This window comes from Cajanus cajan, chromosome 5 (genome assembly GCF_000230855.2).
Source record: "Cajanus cajan strain Asha chromosome 5, NIPB_CcT2T_4, whole genome shotgun sequence".
NCBI lineage: Eukaryota > Viridiplantae > Streptophyta > Magnoliopsida > Fabales > Fabaceae > Cajanus > Cajanus cajan.
Genome location: NC_138521.1, coordinates 48852692 through 48874929, shown reverse-complemented (window position 1 = coordinate 48874929; position 22238 = coordinate 48852692). Strand labels below are relative to the sequence as shown.

Below are 22238 nucleotides of genomic sequence, written 5' to 3'. Positions count from 1 at the left end.
ATTTAGTTAATATTTATTCTTGTTCAATTTTATTTGGTAAACTATTTATTATAGTTTAGTTTAGTTTTCTTCTAGTTTAGTTTAATTTAGCAATTTAAACACCCTTCCGTACCAATGTCGATAGATATTGGTCTTGGGCCGAGGTGGACCTCGGTATCAAGATGGACCTCGATACCGAGGTGAACGGTACACATACTTCCAAAATCATGTCAAACAATATGGCTTATGGAACAGATGACAAAAGCAAGGGGAGGGAATATATATTTGGTGATTATATCGCGGAAAGGAAGCTTCCAGTTGAGGTAGTTGGGAGAAAATTGTTGAGCTGTCAGCACCTTTAGTTTGAATGATTTCATATTTAGTCATAAAAAAATCAAAGGAGTTACCTTCAACACCAACCCACTCACTTTATAAATTGGACTGTGTTTTGTTGCCTCTTTCTCATCGAAAAATCTCATCAAAATCTTAAAATTAACTAAGTCATACCTAACAGAGATATATGGCTGTCAGGAAGGAAGAGGAACAGCAAACTCAACTTGCTGGCCACAATGATCTCGGTCACAAGAGTCTCCTTCAGAGCGATGCACTCTACCAGGTTTGTTAATTCCACAACTCTTTATTTACTTGTGTAATTTAATCTAACATTTGATAGTCATGCACTATATATGCAGTATATACTTGAAACTAGTGTACATCCAAGAGAGCACCAAAGCTTGAAGGAGCTCAGAGAGATGACAGAAAAACACCCTTGGTAAGATTATAGTTATTTTCATTATATATAACACTTATAATAATAATATTTATAAAGGGTTAATAATACATGTACTAATAGTGTACAAGTCTTTGACACTATAATTTAATAACTGTTGCATATCATATGTTTTTATTGACTTTTAATAATAATTATTATTTTAAAAATCATATAAAAAATGTAAAAAAAAAACAAAAAAAATCATATAATGAATTCACACAACTTTCAGTTGCAGGTGGACCAGAATATATGCTCTCTTTTTTTACTCAACCAGAATATATCCTCTCTCTTTTTTTATTCAAAGAGAATATATATGCTATTACGTACTTTGTGTTTTGGGAAAACTTCTGAAATTAATTTACACTATGTCGTACAACAGGAACCTCATGGCTACACCACCTGACGAAGGACAATTTCTGAGCATGCTTCTTAAGCTCATGAATGCCAAGAACACAATGGAAATTGGTGTATACACTGGTTACTCTTTGCTCTCCACTGCCCTGGCTCTTCCCCCTGATGGAAAGGTCCATGCTCCATATATACTTGAGACTTAAGAGTCATGAACTATATATATACATCATTATATAAGTCATGAATTTAATTTATAGCTTATTAATTTACTTGGTTTTATAATTAGATCTTGGCTTTGGACGTGAACCGCGAATATTATGAGCTAGGGTTGCCCATAATTCAAAAAGCTGGAGTGGCACACAAGATTGACTTCAGAGAAGGACCTGCTCTTCCTCTTCTTGATGAGTTGCTTAAAGATGTGCGTGCATCGTTAAATATTTATTATCATCTTAATTTTTATCCGTGCTTTAAAATATTGGTTCAGTTACATTTTTTATTCAGTGGGTTAAATTGTTCAAATGGGAGAAGAATGAGATTTTTTTTTTCTAATTTTGAGTGAAATATAATATTTTAAATGGTGGGTTTCAAGAAAAAAAAGGATTAAATGGTTTCATATATTTAATTTACAAAAGTATTGGAGAAAATAATAATAATTTATAATTTTAAATCAAAGAAAATGCTATAATGAAGATTTGATTGTAACAAATAAATAAAAAAAGAGTGAAAACCTTGATCATAATAATTACGAAATAATAATATTGAGAAACTAGAGTTATACATTGACTATACATAATATAAGGAATTTGTCATAAATGTTGTACATATTTGTCGTTTGCATATAAATTACATATAGATGAAAACGTTGTCTTAACTTTTGCTAAAGTGTTTGTGGAAAAAAAAATGCTAAAGTGAGGTTGTGATTTAATTGCAGGAAAATAACAAGGGAAGGTTCGATTTCATTTTTGTGGACGCCGACAAAGATAATTACTTGAATTATCACAAGAGGGTGATTGACCTTGTGAAGATTGGAGGTCTGATCGGGTACGACAACACCCTATGGAATGGATCTGTGGTGGCTCCACCAGATGCGCCTCTGAAGGATTACGTTAAGCGTTTACTCCCTCATGTGAAAGAGCTCAACAATTATCTGGCTCAAGATTCTAGGATCCAGATCTGCCAGCTTCCTGTAGGTGATGGGATTACCCTGTGCCGCCGCATCATCTGATCAAACCTTTTCATTCCGTTTATATTCTCATGAATTTGGATTTACGTCATGTTTTTTAACGAATTATGCGAGTGTTCTGACAATAAATTAAATACTCTTCTGCTTCGAAACTACGCGCGTTCTAAAGCTCTCACGGATCCTTGTGGAATTTTAGCGGAGACTTCCTATCCTCCCCATAAAAATTGAAGAATTTTAGTATATTAAATTATGTGAATAAATAAATTTAAAATAACATTAAAAATTTGTATAAGATAAATTAATTAAAAAAATTAATTAAAAAAAATAATTAAAAAGTCAATTTCTATAATAAATTTTATTTATATGTGAAGAAATTAAAAAATTAAAAACAAAAAATTATAATAATATTATAAAAACATTAAAATAAAAGAAAATAAATAATACAACTGAAAAATTAATTTATATTACAAATTTTAAAAAAATTATCATAAAAAAAAATAATAAAATATATTAACAAAATATTAATATTAAACTTTTTAATTATAATAGATGCTAATTAAAATATAAATTAAAAAATATAAAAATAATATAAAGATATAAAAAAATTATAAAAAAAATTATTAAAAAAATTAAATAAAAATAAAAATAAAACAAGTAATTATAATAATAAAAAATTAAAAATAAAATGACTATTCCGATAACAGTGGTACCGTAGAATTTTTCATTTTAGCGACGCTGGCTGCGGAACAATTTAGTAGTAGGGTCCAATTCGGTACTTTACCTAACAAGAGGTGTAATAGAATTTGATTACTACAAATTATAAAATCACGATTAGAGTTTCATAAATAACAAATGAGACTTGAAAAATGTGTTTTTTTTTTTCTTTTTGAAATTAGGAGGTGTACCTTTTTTCATGAAATCAGTCACAATAGTGATAAAGTCGCTTAAAATGTTTAAAAGCAATGAAAACTATTAATAACAGTTTTGAAGTCTGTGAAAAAATAATTAATGATTAAAATTAAATTTCACTTATCACTATAATAAAATTTATTATTAACCAATTATTTAATAGAAATAATTTAATTATCGCCATATATAAAAATATTAATAGCTAATATATAATAGCTATTAAAAATGTATTTATATTACATTAAAGTTTACTATTAGCGACAATTATTTATTAGAAAAAACTTAAGTTTCACATCGATTAAAGATAAGATAATTAAATAGTATATACGTGAATAATAACTATCACCTTACAAGTTCATTTTATAGGGTTGACTCCTAATTCACTATTCTAAATTGGTATCAAATCACATATTATTACCAAATTCAATAGTGTCATAAAATAATTAGATAACAACTTTCACCTTATAAATCTTACATTTCTTAAAAGACAAGATAATTAAAAAAATAAATTAAAAAATATATAAATAAAAAACAACTCTCATCTTACAAATTCTACATCGAGTAGAGATAAAAAAAAAGTATATAAGTTATGAATTTATAAAAGGAAATTATAGGAAAAAATTATTTAAAGTAAAGGAGACAATTGAAAAAAATAACTTTTAATAGCCTTTAAAATGGCTACTAGAATTGTCACTAAAAAGTCCGACAATTTAGTAGATCTTTACCAGCATTTTATATAAATGTCGGTAATAGTATTAGCGACACTGGATACACCAGCCTTTATTTAAATGCTGGGAAAAATAATAATGACCATTTATATGGTCGGTAAATAATAAATTAATTGCCACAAAAAATTAATTTTGGTGTAGTGTATAAACACCTCTTTTACAAGATTATAATAATAATAATAATAATTATTATTATTATTATTATTATTATTATTATTATTATTGTAATTTTAACAACTACCATCATTATCATTGTAAGACCTGTAGTTCTTCTTCCTCCTTCCCCTCAATACTCTCATTTTCTCCTCATTTCCTATTCTCTTATTTCAAATTCTGAGCTTCCTTGTGGTGGTGTTATTGTTGAAGGTGCTGAGTAGAGGCGTGAGGTGCTAGTTGGAAGCACGGACCTTCTTCTTCTTTTTCTTTCTCTTTCCCGGAGCTCGGATTCTTCTTCTCTAAGGTGAGGGAAGCTAGATTGTAAACTCGTTGGTTGTGTGTGAGTTTAAAGACTCATTTGGAGTAAAAATGTTGAGAATCATTGATTAATTTGAAGAATTTCTCATTTTCAGAGTTTTGAAAAATTGGGAAAAAAGTTGATTTTGATGCGTTTGATGGTTGCATGTTGAAATAAAGCTTGTTTTTGAGTTGTGTGAAGTAAATGTATTTCATTTCATGGATTGCATGTGTTTGAGTTGGCTGATTTGTAGGTATTTGGTTGAAATTTTTGAAGTGGTGGTGAGGGTTACTGTTTGAGTTAACGCCGGGCGTAGTTCTTAGCGCCGGGCGTGCGTTCATCAGGGAACTCCATTGTTGAATCATGCTCGGCACGAGGTTGGCCGTGTCGGGCGATATTAGGAATGGAATCCTCTGGATGAATTATGCCAGGCGTGAAGGAACCACGCTGGGTGCGATATCAGATGGTTACTTTGAATTTTTCTTACTAATATGGCGCCGGGCGTGATCTGGGAGCGCCAGACGTAGAGCTCCTAAGGGGTCTCTGCCTGGGTGGCGCCAGGCGTAGGAGGGCTACGCTAGGCTTGGGAGACTCCTTGAAGTCTCTGCCTACCAACATGCCGGGCGTGAAAGAGCTTTAAAGCTCTCGGGATTGGGTTCAGGTCGGGCGCGAGTTTACTTGCGCCGGGCGTGAAAGTGTTTGGTCTTATGATTAAGAAAATGTTGAATATTGTGGTATGATGAGAAGATAAAGTTGTGTGTTGAATCATAGTTGTGTAATTGTGTAGAAATACTGGATGCATGATTTGGATAAGTTGTTTTGTTGCTAAAAACATGTTGTTAAACACTGTTGAGAAGTTGTTGTGCTATTGAATTGTGTTGTTAATGTTGTGAGTTGACTACGTTGTTTAAGTTTGTGAGACCCCGTTCTCTCTCTCTCACTCACCTCCTCCTTCATTTATTTTTCTTCTCCTCCACCCTTACTCATTTCTTTTCTCTCAAAATTCCTTGTGGTGAATCTTGGTGACTCTAGGTGCAAGCGGTAGGAGAACTGATTCCTTGTCCGAGAGCTGAGTCCCCAAGCTTGTTCTTCCTCTTTGTTCAAACTCCCTTTCGTTCTCCTTCTTCATTCAAGTGCCCGGAGCTCAAATTTCTGGATTCAAGGTAAGGGAAGTTAGTTTTATGCTGTGGTTTGGTTAAAAGGGGGTCTGGGGACTCATTTAACCGGCTGAGAACTGATGATTTTGGTTGAGAACTTCTAAAGTTAAGATTTTGGGGTTTTCGGGATTTTTGAGAAATTTTGAGGAAATTCTTGGATTGTGGTTGCATGTGGAAAATGAGGTAGTTTTCTTGATGTTTGATGAGAATGTGACATTTTGGCTGGATTGCATGCTTGTTTGCTGTTAAGATTTGCAGGTTTTGAGCAACTTTTCGAACTTGGGGAAGTTACTGATGAGTTCGCGCTGAGCGCTGTTCTTCGCGCCGGGCGCGCGACCACCAGGAGACTCTGTTTAGGCAAGCCTGCCGGGCGCAAGGCTGTGTGCGCTGGGCGAGCTTGCAAATGGGGGTCTCTGGTTGGCCCGCGCCGGGCGTGACTCGAGCTGCGCTGGGCGCGATATCAAGAGTAACATGTTTTTGGGATACTTGGACTGCGCTAGGCGCACTTTTGGACTCGCTGGGCGCGGAGGCTCCTTGGGAGTCTCTGCCAAGGGCATGTCGGGCGCAATTGTGAATTGCGCTGGGCGCGAGACCCTGGTAGGTCTCTGCCTTCCCCACGCTGGGCGCGGGTTAGGCTCCGCTGGGCGCACGAGACTCCTTGAGTCTCTTCCAGACAGGCGCTAGGCGCAATTTAGAATTGCGCCAGGCGCGGGAGAGCCTTGGTGCTCTCGGGTTGAGTCGCGCTGGGCGCAACCTCGAGTGCGCCGGGCGCGCAAGGAGATGATGATCTATAGGATGGTGACTGTTGAGTTGTGCCGAAATTGTTAATCAATGATGTTATATGCTGAACCATGAGAATTTGATGAATATGTTGTGATGATTAGGGGATAAAGCTGAGATAAATATGTTAGTTGTATTAGAGGTGTATTGTTGAGCTGTAATCAATGGATTAATAAGAGAAATTATATAGTATAGCGAAATTATAGACCATTGGGCTGAATTGTAGAAAGTAATAATTTTGTTGAATTGCTGTGCTGTGCTGTGCTGTACTGTGCTGAGATATGCTGGGTTGGGTGATATTATAGCCGCTAAGTCGGTGCTGTTGTTAGCCACACATGTGGTGCTGATTCTAACCGCTAAGGCGATGCTGTTGTTGCCGCTTTGCGGTGCCGTTATAGCCACTAGAGTGGTGCTGTTGTTGCTGCTAAGCAGTGCTGATATTGCCGCATTGCGGTGCTGATATTATTGAGTGGTATAAGTTGTACAAGTGTGCTGATAACTGTATCTGTTGTTATTTATATTGACATTTATATAATTGTATGCTGAATTTTAATTTCACGAGCTTACCCTTTTGTTGTTTTCCATGTTTTTGGACTGCGATGATCATACTATGTATGGGAGCAGGGCAGGAATAGATGTGCGTCTTGTGGTGAGGTTGGTGGACCTTGCAGCTGTTTTGCTTGGCGATGTTGTTTTGCTTGTGGCTACGTGGGATAGTAGCATTTGGTTGTATTTTTTTCTTTAGTACACTTTAACTCTAGTCAGACTAGAACCTTGTATATCTATATATTCTAGATTCTATATTCATATACTTGTTCTATCTGTCTGGTGTTTCTAGTGTGCTATGCCGGGCGTAGTGACCAGTCGGGTCGTTACAAAGTTAAAAGTTGATTGAGAAGATAAGTTAAAAAGTTGTGTGTTGTTTAAGTTGTTGAGTTGAACTTTGCTGTTGATTTAGCTGTGATGATGAGTTGTTGATCACTAGGACTAGGAGAGATATTTTTGAAGTTGCTCATCCCATTGTGTGGATTGAGGTAGTTATGGTGCTCTGAGAGCCCAATTTGTTGAAAACCCTCCTTGAAAAGTTATCCCTTGGAGTGGATGTTGTGTTGTTCTCCTCTAGGACTTAGTTGGTCCCGTGTGTGGGCAAGGTCGAGGCACACGTGCACAAAGGGACCACGGTATAGGGGCTAGGTCGAGTTATACCGATTACAAGCGGCCAATTCGAGTAAAGTACGAAGTCGAAAACTTAGTTCCTAACCGAGTATCGGAGGGTTGTAGTATTTGGAGGATAGTAAGTAGGCTAATCCCATAGGTGGCTTAGTTGAGCTAGCTAATGTCGTGGTAGGCCTAAATCCAGTTGTTCTATCCTGACATAAAACTATACTTCCTTGTTTAAGTGACAAAGTCTGAGAAATCGTTATCGTGTTGTAGATTAATATCCAAATTTATTGTTTACCTAGCAAGCCCAAAAAAGTTCTTTGTTGTCAATTTGGTAAGGCCTAACCACTTAGACTGCTCACCTATGTTGTAGGAGATCTCCGAGTTAAAATGCGTGACGACGCATAAGTTGTAGATGTGTTGATTTTGAGTTGTATATATGTTGTGATGTTGTGAAGCTGTGATTAAGTTGGGTGTTGTTATGTGTTGTATGTTGAACGGTTGAAAATGTTGTTTTTGTTGTTGAAGTTGTAAGTTGTTTATATCTATATGTTGATTATTTTCACTAGCTTACCCTTGCATGTTGCCATGTGATTTGGACTGCTATGATCATACTATGTATGAGAGCAGAGCAGGGATAGGCTGGAGAGTAGTAGTAGTGTCACAGATGGTGACTGGAGCTGATCTTTTGTGTAGGCTACCTTGGAGTAGCATTTTGCTAGTATTGTATATACTTTGACTCGTTGAGCCTTATGGCTGGATAGATGTATATATTCTTTTATGTATGTATATTCTACTCCTGTATCGTATTGTTCTACGGTGTGACGGCCAGGCGGGTCGTTACAATCATTGTTATTAATAACAATGATAGTTGTGAAATGACCGTTCAATAAATAATTCAAAGCATTAACAACATTTTAACAATCATAAGTGAAAACTCACAAATATCCTAAACAAGTAAATATGATATCATTAACATAACAAAATTTGGATTACATGACAATTAGAATTAAGTTATTTTTCTTGTTTCAAGTCTTCTTTGTAACACCCCGAATTTTTCTACTAAATCTACGAATAATTATTATTTATTTTTGTATTTATGAAGATTATTTCCTTATAATTATTTTGATTAATTAAATGGGTTTGATTGAATCTTTAAAGGTTTTTAATAATAATCATTTATGAAAATTATTTTGTATAATATTATTAATTATAATATTTTGTTATAATTATTATTTGAAGAAAATCATATTTAAATTGTATTGATATTTTATTTTCATTTGATATATATATATATATATAATTTATTTATTAATTACTAATTATGGATTTTCATAGCCCCGGAACGGGCCGTTCCACTTTGGGAACGGGCCGTTCCAACGCGAGCATTGATGGGTAAAATTTTAACCCAGAACGGGCCGTTCAACTTTGGGAACGGGCCGTTCTGGATGTCGTTTTTAAGAATATGGTATTAACTCAGAATGGGCCGTTCTACCTTGAAACGGGCCGTTCCAGAAACCCCAGAACGGGCCGTTCTAGTTTTGGAACGGGCCGTTCTGCGAGAGGTTTTTGTACCTATTTGTGTGCCCAGAGCCGTTCTGGCTGCGGCCTGATGCCTATAAATAGAGCGTTTTGCACTCTTTAAAATTCATTTTCTTCATTTTCTTATCTTTTTCCTCCTTTCTCCCTGAAGACGAAGGGGAACCTAGAGGGGGCGACCAACAAGATTCAGCTTCTACTTATCGAGGTAAGGGGGAGTGAGAAATCTTGCTCTGGGTGTGGGAATATATGCTGGGTAGTGGGATTGGCCCCCAATCCTGTGTTTGCTGTATCTTTTTGTATGCTCATGTATGAGGGGTTTCTCCCAATTGTATCTGTTTTGTTTATTATTTTTCTTATATGCAATTACTTATATGATTTGAAATCTCTATGGGTTCCTATGGGACACCCTATGAGAAATAGGCAAAATATAAATATTTTCTATTTTGATTTCTGATTGCTCTATTATATTCCTTGTTGAATGTGATGTGTAAGTATGTGATTAATTTTGAGAATAAATATGTTTTGATATGATTTAGAGTGCTCTATGGGTTCCTATGGGAAACCCTATGAGAAATAGGTAAAATATAAATATTTTCTGTTTTGATTTCTGATTGCTCTATTATATTTCTTGTTTGATGAGATGAAAAAAATATGTATTTAATTTTATAAATAAATGAGTTTTGATATAAATTAAAGTGCTTTGTGGAGGCCTTGTGAATATGATGAGATAATGTGAAATGTGATTGAAACATGAGATATGAAATGTGATAATGAAATATGATGTGAAATGACCATGAGAAATGATAATGAGATATAAGAATGCATAGAGTCTTGAATGACATGCATCATTTGCATAAGTGTTTTAAGGGTACGATATGGAATACACCGCCAGAGAAGGCCCCCTAGTGTAAAAGCTTTGGGGATTAGTCCTTGGGGATAGCTCGGTTTGGAAGTCCCAGTCTCGCCCATTGTGTGCATGGGATGTATCTTGCGCGGCTTAGTTATCCCGACGAGACTTTGGTAGTATATCCTTCTAGTGAGAGTGCGTAGAGGGTGTGACCCGGCATGTACTCCTAGACTACTCTTCGTGTATTGTTAGTGGCAATATGCCATGTGATGTTTTACTGGCGCCACATGCATGATAATATGTAGTCCGTGTCCATACTTATGCATTTTTAATGTTATGTGATAAAGTGATGGTTTATGTCTTGGATGAGTGTGATGTTATTATTATTTTATCTATGTTATACCTGTTTTGTTTGTGTTTGGCTATTCGGCGAACATTTCTACACTGTGAGCCAGAGTGAGATGTTTCTCACTCCCTTTTCTCGTGTTGTTTTGCTGTGACTATTATACAGGTGATCATTAGTGTGAGGCTGAGGATGTTGGTGATGAAGCTTAGACTTCTATGTTGGGTTTTACTCTGATAGGACATGTGACATCGGGACATAGATAGGATTAGTTTAAGATGTTCTTATTAAATTATTTTGGAAAATTTAGTTTTATTTCTTTGTAATTTTACCGGCATATTATTTGGATTAAGTTTATGAATATGAACTTTTTACCCTTACGTAGTTGGAAATTTGATTTTTATTGATGTAAAATTATATATATTTTTTTATAATTACTGTATATGTATGTTGGGGTAGAGTGTGTCACATTCTTCAAATGTAGTTCTTTCTTTTGTGTAAATTGACTCAAATTAAAATACAATATAATTAAAGTGTATTATGTATTGTATTGTATATAATATTTTTAATTTAATTTAATAATTTATTATTGACCAAGTTCGTTGGAGTTCATTAAATAACAAATCTCTTGACCTATTATCCAACTCAATTATAATTGGTTAATGAAAAAAAAACACAATAACCCAGCCCAACCTGAAAAAATATAATTAAGTTGGTTCAGGTAAGTTGGATTTGCGGTTGAATCGTTACCTGTTTACATTACACCCCTATTCTTACTAAAAGGATACGTGTTTATTTAATTTTCCTATTCATTATTTAGATAATGTTCTATTTAGAAGAATTTATGAAAAAAATATTTTTACTTATCTTATTTTATAAGTATTTATGAGTGTTTGAACAAATTTATAAAATATCTTATGAGTAACACAAAATATTTTGAACTTATTTTAATAAATTATCCAGTATAACTTATTATTTAGTCTATGCGAGAACTTATTAAAAAATATTTAAGTTCAAATCTATCAACGACATATATATCTTTGTTTTATCTTTTCATTCTTTCATTGAAAATTAGTTTTAAATTTTTTTCATTATGCTCTGCAAATGTTTTTGTTCCTCCCTCTAAAAAATTTGTGTTCCTCTTTATTTTTTCTCTTTTCTTCCAATTTTCTTTTATCACTTCCCTCCCAAATCTACATTTTTCCATTATATAAAAAAAAACTCGTAACTTTTTTTTCTTCTCTCAATTAGCACATTTGAAATAATTTTATTATTGATATCCATACAATATTTTTTCAATTCTGATTTTTATAAAATATATTGAATTGATTTTCAATTTTTAAAATTTATGATTCTTAATTTTTAATTATGATTATTTATAAAAAAATATTTTTAATATTTTACTTTTTATAAAATAAAATTAGGTGAATGTTGACTAGTAATTTTTTATTTTTAATATAATTGTGATGTATTATGTAATTTTTAGAAAGTATTTAATTACTTTTATATTTTATTTTATTTTCAATTAAAATTTAATTTATAATTTTTTAATTTGTAAAATTAGATAACATCTTATAAGTGATTAAATAATAATCTTAGCCTAGTGGTTGGGTGGAGAAGGATTGGGATTGTTAGAAGCATGGGAACCTAGGTTCAATCCTCATTGTGACTATTTTTGTAATCTTTCCTATCTTTACAAAAAAAAAAAAAAATTTACATCCAAACACTTTGAAATTGTACAAGTATTTATTAATATGTATATATAAATATAATAACTTATTGAATTTTAACCATTTATAATACAAATTCTTATTACATAAAAATTTAGGGAGTTGCTACCGTACCCTCAAAGATCGGGAATTTTAATATATTATTTTATGTAAATTTATAAAAATTTAAAAAATAATTAATTTAATTATAAAATAAATAATCTAAATTATATTTATAAAATAAAAAGTAAGATAAAATTATAGAGATTAAAATTATAAGATTTCAATAATATTATAAAACATTAAAAAAGAAAAATTAATAAAATAGTAAAAATAAAAAATTATTAAAATTACAATATAGAAATTCAAAAATTTAAGATAAAAGACAAAAATATACTTAAAAATTATTAAAATTAAAATATAGAAATTTAAAAATTTTAAGTGAAAAGACAAAAAATATACTTAAAAAATTATTAAAATTAAACTATTTAAATATATAATAATATTATTACAAATAAAATTAAAATATATAAAATAAAAATAAAATAACTAAATAATTTAAAAATTTAAAGAATAAAATATCATAAATATTATTTAAATAAATTATTAAAAATATAAAATATAAAATAAAATTATAATTATAACTGTACCGGTACCCTCTCAAATAATATGGGTACCGTAGAATTTCTCAAAAATTTATTAAATAAGATATAAATAAATTAATTGTCAAAAGACTTAAGTGAAATTATATATTATTCATTTTATATAGTCCATTTTCATACCTCTACAAATTTTCCTTTTTAACATACTTATTAACTATTATTTGATTAAAAAATAGAACAAACAGAAATGGTATTTTGTAATTGATTTAAATAATTTTTCATTAAATATAAAGTGTGCGCGCATACACGTGTTTTTTTTTAGCTTGTTTTGTAGTATTTTTTTTTATTCACACTTTTTATCATTCATGCGGCATTCTTACTTTAAAGGATATGATAAGATATTTGTTTATTTAATTTTCTTATACATAGTAAGACCATTTTCAATTATATACTATTCGTTTTATAATGCAGTTTTTATATCCTTCTTATACACATTTTTCTTTTTAACATGTTTATTAACGTTATTATTTTATGAAAACAAATTAAAACAAACAGAAATGATATTTTATAATTGATTTAAATAAATTTTCATTAAACATAAAGTGTTTTTTTGTTATTAAATCTGTCAATAATTAATAATTATATATACCACACAGTTTTAATATTTATATTGAAATGGTAATCACATTTAAAATTGTATGATTATTTACATCATACACAATTAATATAAAATTCAGTCTAATAATGATTTTTTTTTCTATAAAATATAATATTCTAATTGAAAAATAAAAATATTTATTTCATATAAATTTTACTAAAAAAATTAAAAAATTATTAAGTTCAAATGCCGCTATAATTACACATTATATTATACTAGAGAAATCAGGATACTTCGTACCTTTAATAATTACACACAGATAAATATTAGAAGTTGCACAAGAAATTTTTTTTTCATATCCAACAGGTATAATGATTCACTAAAAGTGGAGACCAAAAGGGTGGTTACCAAAATATAAAAAAGAATATAAGAAGAGTTTTTTTTTTTTTTTTTTTTTTATATCCAAGGGGTATAATAGTCCATTAAAAAATAGAGACCAAAAGGATAATTACTAAAATATATCCCTATTACAATAGATATATATTATATTATTTTTTAAAATATATAATTTTACTGTAAATTAAAATAATTATTATAATTCTATACTCAATTAGTATTACTTTATTTCATGTATTATATTTTCATATAATATCTACATGTAATAGGCTATTGGATGTATTGTATAAGTTATTTTAAGTTATATGTATTATTTTAAATCAATTATTTGGAAAAATAACAGTAATAATTTGTTTTAAGCAACACTTTTAGTTGATATTTGATTTCAATAATTTGATAGTAAGTTAATTAACTTTTATACTTTGACTTATTCTAAACTTTGTTTGTAAATTTAAAATAAAATTTAAATAGAAGTGAAATGTAATATTTAATCATTTTAACATGTATTGATCTAAGTTATCTAATTGAATTTGATTTTTTAAAAAGTAGAGAAATTCATTTTTCCGTATTAGATGACCAAATAATTGTTAATGACTTTTGGTTCAGTAAACTTAAGACTAAAATTATTATAGAATAAAGTAATATAATAGTGTAAAATAAAAGATGACCAAATAATTTCTAAAATATTTTTATATATTAATTAAATTAAATTTCACAATTTAAGGATGATTATGATTACTGTTTGCAAACTAAAGCACACAATTAAAGCCCAACACAATTCACAAATTAATATATGTATATCGAAAGGGCAAAAATGAAATTGCACTAATAACACTTTGTCTTCTAGCTCCGTCAACTTGCTTGAATTATTATAGATAAATACAACTACAAGGACCCAACTCTTTGCATCCATCCTATCACACAAAGTGGTTACTTTTAATTGAATTATACCGACACATCTTTAAGTTAGACTCAATAATATGCACATTTTTCAATTGCAGACGTTGGGTATAATAGATAATGTTGGTGACCACAGATCCCATGTCATGTTAGGAAAATATCCTTATTTAAAAAATTTATTTTATAAAATTGAGTTAAATTTATAATCATTTTCTTAAAATATATCAAAGTTTATCTTAATAATTACTGAGACTATGAGATCACTTACTACCAAATTACTAGATTATATTCCATGTCTAGTTCTTAATGTAAAAGAATGTATAAAAGAATTCATATAAATTAATGACATAATTAAAATATAAGATATCTAAGTGAGAAATCCTCAACGATTTTGTAAAGTTGAATTTTTCACCCACATTGTATAAAATAATGGATAATAGCAATTCTTACCGATTTTCTGATTAAAAGCAATGCATATTGTATACCTCGTGCAAGTTCCTCTATTAAACTAGGTTCTCCGTGTTCCATATGTATTATAGTATTTTGGTTAAAGATACATCACAATGGTTGTTTTAACGTCAATACAAAAGCGAAAGACCGGGTAATGGGAAGGAAAGACACGAAATATGAATAGTTGCGATACAATTATAAATTATAAATTACTACAAACCTTAACAAGGATCAAGAACTTCTAGCCATTCTATCCTAATTCTCTTGTTGACTAATGATTTCTAGGTACAAAACCTGAAAGTTAAAAACGAGAAACATTATAAATATTTGTGAAGGCAAGAATGACATCATATGTATTTGTAAATATGCAAATACCCAGCATTACCAAGACAACACAAAAATCAGATAATTGATTATCAAAAGTTCACGCAATGTCAACAGCGACAATCTTAACCATCTAAAAAACACGCAGCATTTGAAGAAAAACGATAAGACAAAGCAAAGCCGAAAAAAAAGGGGGAAAAAAAAACTGCACTAGCACTAAATTTGTTAATATAGATGTTAAAACAAAATACACAAATTCACCAACAATTTACACAGTTGAAAGACCAAAAGAATTGTTTCAAATCAGGGAAACGATGTCAACATCATAATCACAATTCATTGCAAGACGTGGGATTTCCACATACAGTAAAAAGCATGACAGAAACATCGAATTGTATAACTCGTATTAGTCTTCGATTATAACTATCATAGTCTTCGATATTCCTTCAAAGGACTTCTGAGCAAAATAGTTCACGAATGTTTGACCATGAAAAGATCTTCAACGGAAGCAAGAAACCCAAATTGATTAAAACTATTTGACGGGCAAGGTAGATATAATCAGAGAAGTCATCTACAATGGAAAGAATGGGTTTAGTAGATACCGAGTAAAGTTATTATCATAACAAGATACTACCAGTGGAAAAACCGATATCATATATATTTACACCAGAAACATTACCTGCACCTTGCAATTCATCAAAAGGAAAATCAGGGTAAAAAATTGCCTACAGAACTCTATGTGCAATTCACTCACTTAGATAAAATTTTCTAACCCTTTGGAAATATAAACTAGTACCCTCAGATTTCTAGCTCATGAAGCAGACAGCTGAACTCGTTCAGAGCAAAAGAAACCAACTATAAACAGGAGAGAAAAATTGTCCAATCCAACTTGGCCTTGAAGATTAGTGGCAAAGTTTAGGTTACATGTTCTCTAACTTGTCCAATTTGTAGCATCTTTACCAAACCCAAATGAATTAAATTTAATAAAAATGAGCACCTAATAAGGGCATGATCGGTTGATTCACGCCAACACCTTATTATTTATTAAAATCAGTATCTGGAAAGTAATTTTGCCAATAACTACTGCAATTTGGAAAACAAAAATAATGCTCCTATGTGCAATAAGAGAAAAGAAAGAACGTGTATGCATCCAGAGTTGAAATATCTAGAATTAGATTTATCATCCAAGAATACACATACCTGAACTACTTTTAGCTCCAGATAAATTCTTGATCTCTCTTGACTATCAACTCAAATGACTTCACAGATCCTTGAACATAGCCTCAGCAAGAAACAAGAACCAGTCTATCTAATTTTTCTAACCTAGCTACAGTTCCATGACATTTCACAGCTTGATACAACACTGCAGTGTACATGTCAAGATACAAGAGATCCTCTTGAAAGACTAGATTGCAAAAGTTATACAACAGTGCTTAGTCATCACAGCTGCAACAAGACTTTGCAGGAAGCAAAAGACAACAAGAAGCAAACAATTCGGATGATGGACAGATGAAGCTGATTTAGAAAATTGAACAGATCCAGTAACGCTTCCGGCCGTATTAGTCACTGGACTTGTACTAGGTACAGTAATATTCTTGCAAGACCCAAAGGGTGCACCTGCCTGACAAATTGCAGTAATAACATCATTGTCTTTGCAAGAATTTTCATTCACCAAACTGTACAGGTAGGTAGAGGCTGTGCCAAGATAGAAATTCATCCATGTACTCTTCCATTTGTTATAAATACAAGAGATGAATAAGCATGGTGACTGTATGGATCTTAATAAACTTTGGCCAAAACATTGTGCTACACAATTCATAAAGAAATTGACATAATGTGGAAGCATGCAGTTAAGAACAAATGATTGAGAAGATAGTTGAGAAAAATAAGCAAAGATAAAGGACATCAAGATGCCATTACTAGAGTAAATCTTTTTATTTTAATCTCATGCCGACTTTTATAAATCTATAGCTAGTTTGTTTAACAAAGATTTGAGTTAGATATAGAATTTGAGACAGAGTATACATGGAAAAATATCTTACTTTTCACTTTATGAAATACTCCAATACTAAGAAGAAATTGAGATATTGTAGGTTTCAACATATTATAGAAATGTGGAGAAATTTTAAATGTGGTCACTAGTTGACCATTAGCTTGATTCTATTTTAAGAAGGATAATCCAAATCAACCTGAAGTCCATCATTTGCATATTCAGGCTTCAAAGGTATCATATATTCTGTTCATGTGGACAACCATTTTGAATAAATGCCTTGAAATTTGTAAATTAGATGAAATTCCAGAAACTTTCTACAAGGTGTAAAATTATACTCAATTAGGTTTCCAGTCACTAGAATGGGAATGGACACTGTTAGAATATATGAAAATATTTTATCATATTTTAGATTTTCCTCAAGGATTAGTTTCCATATTTCCATATTATCACTTAAGATTGCTTACCACGATTCCTCGTCATAATTTGTTTCCCTAATTAATTAGGTTTATGATTAGTATAAATAAGGGTTAGTGGTTTAAGATTGACGAACTTACCAAATACATCAATACATTGTAATACATCTTGGTTAATATCAGTTAGTGTTTCAGTCTCTTTTACCTCTCATTCCTCCCTCTATAACAAAAGTTACAAAACACGGACAGAAATAAAGAATTTTGGAATAAAGATGATTCACAAACAATTGGCATAAAGATAATACATATTTGGACAAGAAATGCAGACGAACCTGGCAAGCTGTGACTGTACTACACCCACACAAAGTGCGGCCATTCATTTTATCCACAATATCAAAAACACCACCTCCATCACTCCTCTGCATTAAATTTCAGTCAGAATGCTAAAGTGGAATTGCAAAGTATATGCTGTATGCAGATCGATAATTAAGTTCCAATAACAACACAGAACAAAATAAGGAATACCATATAAAAATTAACAGCTACAAAGTTGGGCAGCAAATTCCCTGCAGCTTTGTAACATGTATTGACCATCTCAGCAAGTGGAGTTGAATGCTCTTTGCACGAGTCAGCTTCAACTGGATATGTTGGAAAGTAATTCATCAGGAAAAGTGATTGGCTTTTAGAATTTAAGGCCTTTGATTCTTTTCTATGCGGGCAAGAACCTTGCTGCACTCCAGGATCTCCAGCTGATAGCAAGTCAATTATGAGTTAGTCATTACTAATCATGTACAAAGGAGATACACATGCTAAAATGATATAGTGCTTACACTCGTTTTCGATCATGTGCTTCCACTGATAAGCTATTCCTTCACCCACTTCCTTTGAAGCATCGGAAGTGAAAACAACAAGTCGGTGATTTGCTTGAACCATCTCAGTCACAGTGGGCCAATCATTACCCTTTTTCGGCATCTTGGACAAAGGAAACCAATACTTATCCAGTCCAGCACTAGTGAACAGATTAGTCAAACCCTTTGGAGTGTGCACATAGTCTTCAATTATGATGGTGACAATCTCACTAGGATTTTCCGTCAAGAATGTCTCCACTTCTTTCAAAGTATTTATCGCTGGTTGCTGAGAACATTTCAACAGAATATTAGACATTTAGACCACGCCCCAATTGAAATACAACCATTGAAAACACAATTAAACAGAAAAATCAAAGAGGATCAAATTACAAATGCAGTGAAGTTGTAGCATTGCCCATGAAATGAATGACAGAGCCAAATGTCATTCTGGAAGTCGTACATGTCCAACATGAGCCCCCTCACTCCATTCTAAACCATCAACAAAACAAACGCATAAGAAACATCACAAAAAAACAAAAAAAAATTAAATTAACAAAACATTAAAAAAAACATTTGAATTATCCTTTAGGTCCCTATAATTTCACAAACTTTACTTTTTAGTGTCTATAAATAGAAATATCCTATTTTAATGGTAATACATATCATTTTTTTTTTAGTCTTTATAATAGCATAAGCTTTCCCTTTTAATCTTTTTAAATATTTATAGAAATAGACGACCACAATTAAAAATGAACAAAAATAGTATATTCAGAGACTAAAATGAAACACCAGGCCAAAAAAATGAAGAAAAGTAAGCAATTGCAAAGTGCAAAAACACTACACAGACCCTCAACTGGTTAGTGACAGAGTCTTCTTGATTGTAAAACGTTAGTCTCTGAACACCGGGCAAAGGCGGTGCGTCGACGATGCTGAAGGAATTGTGGGTCACTATCCACGTGTACTTGTTGAAGGGCAACCCATTTACCTGCAGCATGCCCCAAAAGGGAAAGTCACAAAAAATTAAGCTTTGGAGAAGCTGAAAGGAAGGAAGAAGCTTACGATGGATGTAGGAAGAGTGGGTTGGCCTCTGGTGCAGATGGGTTGCTTCAGGCCCAAAGCGGGGCAATTGCCACAGAAGAGACCCGGCCCACAATCCGTGGCTGCAGAACATGCTTCTAGAACCTGCCAAATTCAGTTCAATTCAAAGTGAATTTTCATGGATCTCTTGTATTGAAAGGGAAATGAGAGAGAGAGAGAACCTGGCAATTGGCGTTGGAGCAGGTGGCGGAAGCGGTGAAGAAGAGGGAACAAATGAGTGGCACTAAGAGGAGCGTGATGGCAGGTGCAGGGGCTCTGCATTTGGCGCAATGCGACCACATGGCTACACTACTGCACAACCTAGAAGGTGGACCTGCGGAGCCACGAGGTTCAAACTTACAAGCCAAACACGGGATTTGACTGTGCGATGATCCAAGTCTTGGGTTCAAAGACCAACAAAAAGTGGTTGGCGCACTGGAGCTCGTTAACTAAGACCGAGTTAAAGTAACCAGTTTAAGCTACATGGAAAGAGTTATATTTTTACACTCAACTTCTGATTTAGTCATCAAATTTGTAAGGGATTTCACTTTGGTCCTCAATTGAAAAAATAAAATAAATTCTAAAATTATATTTTTTTTCCATTGCGTTAATCCATGATTTAAAAAAATGCTAAAAATACATTTTCTTTGACATATATTTTTAAAATTTACTAAAAAAGTTACAAAATTAGAAGAAGAAAAAGTCATTAAATTAGAGTTAATCTCATTTGAATTTGTAAGTTTAATAAATTTTAACTAATAATAATAGTAATAGAATATACGTTAAAAATATGTTGCTATCATATATATCATTTTGATCATGATCCTATCATATATTTATTTATATAAATTTTGAGTTATGATATCATATATTATCACATCAACTGAGTCATGAAATTATACATTCTCACATCAATGTATTCTTGGCTATTTGTCCTTTTAACTTATTTGCTTACTTGTCAATGTCAAAAATAGGGATTTTGCTTCTTATTACATCCTCTTTACGAAATTGGGTAATTGCACATTGTTGATTTAAAGGTCAATTTATAAATTGATCATACATTGTCCACACACATTCTTTCCCACTTACCTTCTCATCCATCCACTGGTATTTCCTTTTTACTATAATTCTTGTGGATGCTAACTTTGGACACATGAATATTGCATTCTTTGATGATATTCCTTTTATACTCTTACATTCTTGATGGTATTCATTCATTCTCCTAAATATTCTAAAGCACAATTTTCATTAAATGTTACATTTCTCATAAAGATTGGTGGTATTCCTTCTTTTCTCTCCTATATAAAGATATGTTTTGTTTGTACAGTTATATATATATATAATTTCTTAAACCCTTCTTCATTCTCCTAAAGATTTTTAAATGCTAACAATTTTTAAACATTGTTATTTTAAAATATAAAGGGCGTAATACTTCTACAACACCTTTGGAGAGAAAATGTTTGTCATGAGAACTAGTATTCATTGAGAACGAATACATCTTTGAAATAGCCAGTGATAAGAGGGTAGAACTTGATGAAATTCAAGTACCACAAAATGTTGACCCACCTATATTGAAACATAAACAAGTATTATAAAGTGTTGTGATTCAACCTCTAGTTTAAGTGGCACAAGACTTGCATAGGTATAATAAGCCACATCACTAACTTGAGAGATATGAACCCCCCTTAACTAAAGAAGGTGATGTGTTGCTCATGGATTAAGATGAGTATGAGACTTATCAAGTGTCCATTATTGGGCTTCAATCTAAGAAGTGGCTTGAGGGTCATGGGATTTGAGATGGAATCCATGTACACTAACGAAGTATGGCCTTGGTTGATCGATCTAAAGGGGTAAAAACTGTAGGGTATAGATGGGTCTTCAAGAAAAGAACTATAATGGACCGTGTCTTTAAGGTGTAATTGGTTGTAAAAGGTTTCAAGAAAATTCACAATATAGACTGTGATAAGACCTTTTCTCCAAATGTGATGCTTAAATATATATGTCTAAATACTATTTTGTATTGCAATATTTTATTGATCATGAAATTTAATAGATGAAAGTCAAGACTGCATTCCTTAATGTGAATCTTATCATGGATGTTTATGTGACACAACTCAAAGGTTTTGTTAATCCAAGAGAAAATGGAAAGGTGTGAAAGTTGCAAAGATCCATTTATGGATTAAAGCAAAGTTGTAGAAGTTGGAATCTTCACTTTAATGAAACTTTAAAACAGTTTGAATTCATCAAAAATGAAGATGAACCTTGTGTTTATAAGAAAATTAGTTGGAACACAATTGTTAAAGATAAAATAAAAGGTTATAAACAAAAAAAATGAATATAAAAAAAATGGTTATCGATAATCGACGGGGTCACATAAAGTAAGAAATGGTGATAAATAAATAAAAAAAACTTCACTAAAGATGATATAAAAGGACAATTTTGTCTCACTTTTATATTATGAAAATTTATGATGCCTTAACAAATTACATGATTTACTTGTCACATTGAATAAATAAGCATCAATTTTTAAGTTGTCAAAATCAATGACATGAGAAAAATTATGTTTCACAATAGAGAAAATTTACTTTTTTCTTAAAATAAAGAATTCAAAAAGAAAAAAAAAATATATAAATTTAGAAAATATATCCTTCGCATTCTTTTTAACCCTTAACATAAATATGGTAAGAGTTTCCAAATCAGATTTTTACACTCTCACTCTAAG

At 31.6% G+C, this 22238-nt stretch overlaps 2 protein-coding genes across 2 annotated transcripts; one reads left to right on the top strand and one right to left on the bottom strand.

The window, feature by feature from the left end:
• Positions 1-353: 353 nt before the first annotated feature.
• On the top strand, positions 354-2437 carry LOC109790152 (caffeoyl-CoA O-methyltransferase 5). Its single transcript, XM_020349260.3, has 5 exons — positions 354-595; positions 672-751; positions 1131-1275; positions 1389-1520; positions 2034-2437. Exons 1-5 carry the CDS (start codon positions 500-502, stop codon positions 2325-2327), a joined length of 747 nt encoding a protein of 248 aa, XP_020204849.2. The 5' UTR covers positions 354-499; the 3' UTR covers positions 2328-2437.
• A 12959-nt stretch (positions 2438-15396) lies between these two features.
• Positions 15397-19990, bottom strand: LOC109790153 (PI-PLC X domain-containing protein At5g67130). Its single transcript, XM_020349261.3, has 9 exons — positions 19699-19990; positions 19499-19621; positions 19287-19424; positions 18830-18928; positions 18422-18725; positions 18117-18340; positions 17924-18010; positions 16386-16806; positions 15397-15756 (listed from the first exon to the last, which is right to left on the bottom strand). The coding sequence occupies exons 1-8, from the start codon at positions 19816-19818 to the stop codon at positions 16591-16593; spliced, it is 1311 nt and encodes a 436-aa protein (XP_020204850.1). The 5' UTR covers positions 19819-19990; the 3' UTR covers positions 15397-15756; positions 16386-16590.
• Between the last annotated feature and the right edge of the window lie 2248 nt (positions 19991-22238).

What these genes read in the sequence shown, in the direction of transcription:
- LOC109790152 (XM_020349260.3), top strand. Translation starts at nt 500, where the DNA reads ATGGCTGTCAGGAAGGAAGAGGAACAGCAAACTCAACTTGCTGGCCAC. An exon ending in ATGACAGAAAAACACCCTTG is followed by an intron (nt 752 to 1,130) that starts GTAAGATTATAG and finishes GTCGTACAACAG; the next exon opens with GAACCTCATGGCTACACCAC. An exon ending in TTGATGAGTTGCTTAAAGAT is followed by an intron (nt 1,521 to 2,033) that starts GTGCGTGCATCG and finishes ATTTAATTGCAG; the next exon opens with GAAAATAACAAGGGAAGGTT.
- LOC109790153 (XM_020349261.3), bottom strand. Translation starts at nt 19,818, where the DNA reads ATGTGGTCGCATTGCGCCAAATGCAGAGCCCCTGCACCTGCCATCACG. An exon ending in CCACTCTTCCTACATCCATC is followed by an intron (nt 19,425 to 19,498) that starts GTAAGCTTCTTC and finishes GGCATGCTGCAG; the next exon opens with GTAAATGGGTTGCCCTTCAA. An exon ending in GTACAGTCACAGCTTGCCAG is followed by an intron (nt 16,807 to 17,923) that starts GTTCGTCTGCAT and finishes GCAATTTGTCAG; the next exon opens with GCAGGTGCACCCTTTGGGTC.